General features: G+C 35.0%; 1 protein-coding gene across 2 annotated transcripts in view; it reads right to left on the bottom strand.

Moving 5' to 3' along the window:
• The window catches only part of frmpd1b (FERM and PDZ domain containing 1b), a 39,155-nt gene that overhangs the window by 17,367 nt on the left and 16,788 nt on the right, over positions 1-5,000 (bottom strand). For both annotated transcript variants that reach the window (XM_087799344.1, XM_087799345.1), the window contains exon 3: positions 3,426-3,536. In XM_087799344.1, the coding sequence (XP_087655470.1) occupies positions 3,426-3,532 (107 nt within the window). In that variant the 5' untranslated portion in view covers positions 3,533-3,536. The remainder of the gene's footprint in view (positions 1-3,425; positions 3,537-5,000) is intronic.

Below are 5,000 nucleotides of genomic sequence, written 5' to 3'. Positions count from 1 at the left end.
TAGTATTGTGGAGTACTTGACTCTGGTGTTGAGATAGTGTAGTAACAAGTATATATGTGTAGTATTGTCGAGTACTTGACTCTGGTGTTGAGATAGTGTAGTAACAAGTATATATGTGTAGTATTGTGGAGTGCTTGACTCTGGTGTTGTGATAGTGTAGTAACAAGTATATATGTGTATTATTGTCCAGTGCTTGACTCTGGTGTTGTGATAGTGTAGTAACAAGTATATATGTGTATTATTGTCCAGTGCTTGACTCTGGTGTTGTGATAGTGTAGTAACAAGGATATATGTGTAGTATTGTCCAGTGCTTGACTCTGGTGTTGTGATCGTGTAGTAACAAGTATATATGTGTATTATTGTCCAGTACTTGACTCTGGTGTTGTGATAGTGTAGTAACAAGTATATATGTGTATTATTGTCCAGTGCTTGACTCTGGTGTTGTGATAGTGTAGTAACAAGTATACAGTACATCTGTAGTATTGACTCTGGTGTTGTAGTATTTACAGACCACATTACTCTTGAAAAAGTCGTAACTGCTTTCATTTGTTTTCAAACCAAAATATGTCCAAACATCAGCTTTAAAAGCTGCTGGACTCACTGTATCCTCTCGTCCTCAGTCATCGCGCATAATTTGATTGCTACTTTAGCTGCGGAGGACGTGATTGTAAATAAAACAAATATAATTATTTTGTGTTATACACACTTGATTGAAATATAAACTATAAAATAAGAAAATCCATATTTCTGTTGAATATCTTCACAGTATCGTTAAGAAAACTGCGTAGAGATCAGGATGTCATTACTGCGTCGCTATAAAAACCCCTTTTTTAATTGTGTACAAACTTTATTGAGATATAAACCATAAAATAATTGTGAAAAATCATATAATTTTTAAAAAACCATATCACAATATTAGGTGTATTATTACTTTGTCACACTCTGACTAACTGGTTGTTAAAAACTTTTTCTTCTCCCCCCCCCCCCCCCCACAGAACCTTCACACTGAGGTGTCAACAACACTTCACTTCCTGTGTCTGCTGACATCACGCTGATGTTCAGGTGGAGAACACGTGTTTGTGGAGGAAGAACATGGTCCAGTTTTAGGACAACATCTGAGTGACCCCCCCCCCCCCTGTGATGGACAGATGGAGTCGTCCATCACAAAGTTCATCACTTCAGCAGGAAGTGATTCACAGATTAGTTGCTGCAGAAGCTCATGGTATTAATCAACACCTGCGACTCACAGTCGAGTCACACGTGAAACTCATGACTATTTATGGATCAAAACAGTTTTTTCTGGAGTCGTGTTTGAAAGAAACCGCCTCCAGCTTTACAGAACCTCACATAGACCGACAACAAAGACACTTTTTCACAGGAAAACCCCAAAAAACACACTGTTGGCTCATGTTTATGACATTATTCTGTGTTTTAAAGTCGTAATAATTGAATAAATACGATGAGAAGATGTCTTTCAAATAGAAATATGGAAAAATGAACATGAATGTCGTCCAATTTTACTTGAGAATTAGAAGAAAATTCTATTTTTTAACATTTTATAACAAACTTTGTCCATCTAATGTTCTTTCTGTGGTTTCATGTTTGTGTCACGAGACCAAAATGTTCAATTTGATAAAGATACTCAGTCAATACTTGATACCAAAAAAACCCCACTGTTATAACATTTAACAATTAACACGTTGAATATTTATAATTAAAACAACTATGATAACAATTTTCGATCCTTTTGAAAATAAGTACTCGAATACAACATTTCAGTATCAATACTTTTTTGAGTTTCGATACTTTTGACAACCCTAGTTGTGATATTAGGATGATATTGTGTGTGTTTGTATAGATTAAATTAAATTAAAGTGTCTTAAGTGTAACAAAGTTGTCTCAAGACACTTTACAGTTTGAGAAATACTTTATACTACACTAAAATAAAAACACACCCAGCAACTCAACAAGGAAATCACAGCGTGAGAGTGGTGAGAAAAAAAACGTCCTTTTGAAGAAACCTGGAGCAGAACCAGACTCATGGTTTTTAGTGTTTCTACCAATTGACTATTATGATATTTTCTGCTCAGAAACAAATCAATGTAAGTCTTTTTTTTTTCATTAACAGCTCAAATTTTCTTTTTTTTTTTCATTTTCACCCCTTTTAGAAAATCTAAACAGATTAAGAGCTCAAGGCTCAGGGGCCAAATTCGGCCCATCAAGTCATTTTATTTGGCCCGCCGGATGATTAGCTCGTTAACATAGTGGATTAATGTTATAGTTAATATTGTGATATCCATTACTTTCTTACTTACTTTCTTACTTACTTACTTACTTACTTACTTACTTACTTACTTACTTACTTACTTACTTACTTACTTACTTACTTACTTACTTACTTACTCACTTACCTACTTATAAAATGATCAGTGTTTAAGGTAATTATGGATGTTAAGTATTCTTTGAAAATTCTAGTGAAATTAAAGTTGGAAATTGTGTTTGGTGATGGAGAACAAACGTATTTAGGAAACTGTAAGCAACACAACAACACAACAACACAACAAAACAACAACACAACAACACAAAACTCGTACTTCCTGTCGAAGACAGGTTGGTTATGGTTCATTTTTCTTTCGACCTGCGATGTAACTGGTAAAAGATTTTGGTTCCTTTTGTTCCTTGAGTCCGAAGATCAAGACACGTCGTGAAGATAGAACTGATCTAAAAGTTCTGTATCACATTTTGAGGTCGGATTCAAAACAGTGGTCGATTACGTATGTTCGGGGAATTTTTGTTTTGTTTTCGCCTTCTTTGTCTGTTTGGAAATTTTCTTCTTCGTAAGATCCTTTAAAAGTTGTCGCTGCGGTTTTCAGGTCGAACCGCTGGGTTTCAGTTTCAGTTTCAGTTTATCTAAAGTCAGTCAAAGATTCTCGAAGAATTCTCCTGCAAATGTTTCTCATTTCAACGTCAGCAAAGTAAACTGGGAGTTAAACGCTCCAGCTGGAGGTTTGTGGGAAAAGTCTGGACTTCTTGACTTGACGTGGATCCTGTGGTTACACTGTCGACTGAAGTAGCAACAACTGAAACAGGTTTTTAACGTTTGGAAACAGGAACTTGGTCATAAATCCATTTGTTTCTCTTGAAAGTTGTGTTTCCGTGACTGAATGGACGTCAAACATGGAGGAAAATAAAACATTTTTTGTGCCTCAACTGTGGGGTTTTCAGGAAAATCTAGTTTTGACTTTGGACCAGTCGTTGTGTGTCTGAGTGTGTTGTGTAGCTCACACCAAGTTGTGTTCTTTAATTGTATATTTACTTCAAAAAACACTTCAATGTCCCTGACAGTCGGTCAACATTTCAGTCACTGATGTTACAGTCTTGCTAAATGCTAAATGCTAGATGCTAAGCTAACTAGCGACACGTACCTGCTCAGGGATTCTCGGGTTCGCCTTATGATGGTTCCCACGACCTGCTGGACCCGACTGGCCCTCCGAGCAGGAGACCTGCTCCTACATCGCTCCTTCTCCTCCATTTATCTGTCCCGAAGAAGAAGAAAAACAAGAAGTTAAGAGATGCTACAATGCTAACAAGGTTAGGATAAACAAGAAGGAGACCTCCTGAGGGATCAATAAAGTTCTACCTAACCTAACCTAAAACAACCTTCTTACTAAAAAAGGCGTTAAATGTTTTCAGCTCTAAGGTTCAGAAGAGGTTTTAAAAATAAACACAGATTTTTGCGTAACATTAGCATCACAAACGAAGAATGTTCCCAACAAGACAAATCTAGTCGAGCACAGAGTCGATCTGTTGACGAGACGAAGATGTCAATCAAAATGGAGGCAGATATTTTCGTTTGGTTCCTCTTTTTTACTTCCATTTTTTTCAAACCTTTTAAATATTTTATTGAGATGTTTTTCATGTGAACCTTCTGTGTAATTCTGCATATGCACGGGTTTTATTTCTATTTAATTTCCATTTGTCCTCAAATTTGTCTCTGACAGTCAGTCAACATTTCAGTCACTGATGTCACGGTCATGCTAAAGTATAAATGCTAAATTCTATGCTAACTAGCAACATGTTATTTTCGTTTGGTTCCTCTTTTTTACTTCCATTTTTTTCAAACCTTTTAAATATTTTATTGAGATGTTTTTCATGTGAACCTTCTGTGTAATTCTGCATATGTACGGATTTTATTTCTATTTAATTTCCATTTGTCCTCAAATTTGTCTCTGACAGTCAGTCAACATTTCAGTCACTGATGTCACAGTCATGCTAAAGTATAAATGCTAAATTCTATGCTAACTAGCAACATGTTAGTCTAACATAAGCTGAGGAAGAAAACTTGTTTTTTAATGATTTTCGAGGGTTAAAATATAAACTTCTATTCTTCAATTTAATAAGAGTTGTTAACCACACTTTAAGAACACAAAACAAAGGACTTAAACAGGACAGGACCAGGACAGCTAAAGGCTGAATGCTAAATGCTAAATGCTAAATGCTATGCTAACTAGCGACATGTTAGTCTAACAGAACCTGAGGAAGAAAACTAGTTTTTTAATGATTTTTGAGGGTTAAAATATAAACTTCTATTCTTCAATTTAATAAGAGTTGTTAACCACACTTTAAGAACACAAAACAAAGGACTTAAACAGGACAGGACCAGGACAGCTAAAGGCTGAATGCTAAATGCTAAATGCTAAATGCTATGCTAACTAGCGACATGTTAGTCTAACAGAACCTGAAGAAGAAAAATAATTTTTCAAGGATTTTTGAGGGTTAAAATATATTTAAAATTCTTCAATTTAATAAGAGTTGTTAACCACAGTTGAAGAACTAAAAACATGGGAACAAAACTGAATAAATATATATATCAATTAAAAAACAAGTTAGTTCAGTTCAGTTTAAAGCAAAATCACATCCATTGAAGTTATTAAGTTATTTAAACTGAATATTCATCTAAAAACAAATATAATCACATCATATTTCTGTCTTATTCTCTT

This window comes from Callionymus lyra, chromosome 9 (genome assembly GCF_982586985.1).
Source record: "Callionymus lyra chromosome 9, fCalLyr1.hap1.1, whole genome shotgun sequence".
NCBI classification, from domain to species: domain Eukaryota; kingdom Metazoa; phylum Chordata; class Actinopteri; order Syngnathiformes; family Callionymidae; genus Callionymus; species Callionymus lyra.
The sequence above is the reverse complement of the archived record's forward strand: the minus strand, read 5'-3'. Positions and strand labels throughout refer to the sequence as shown.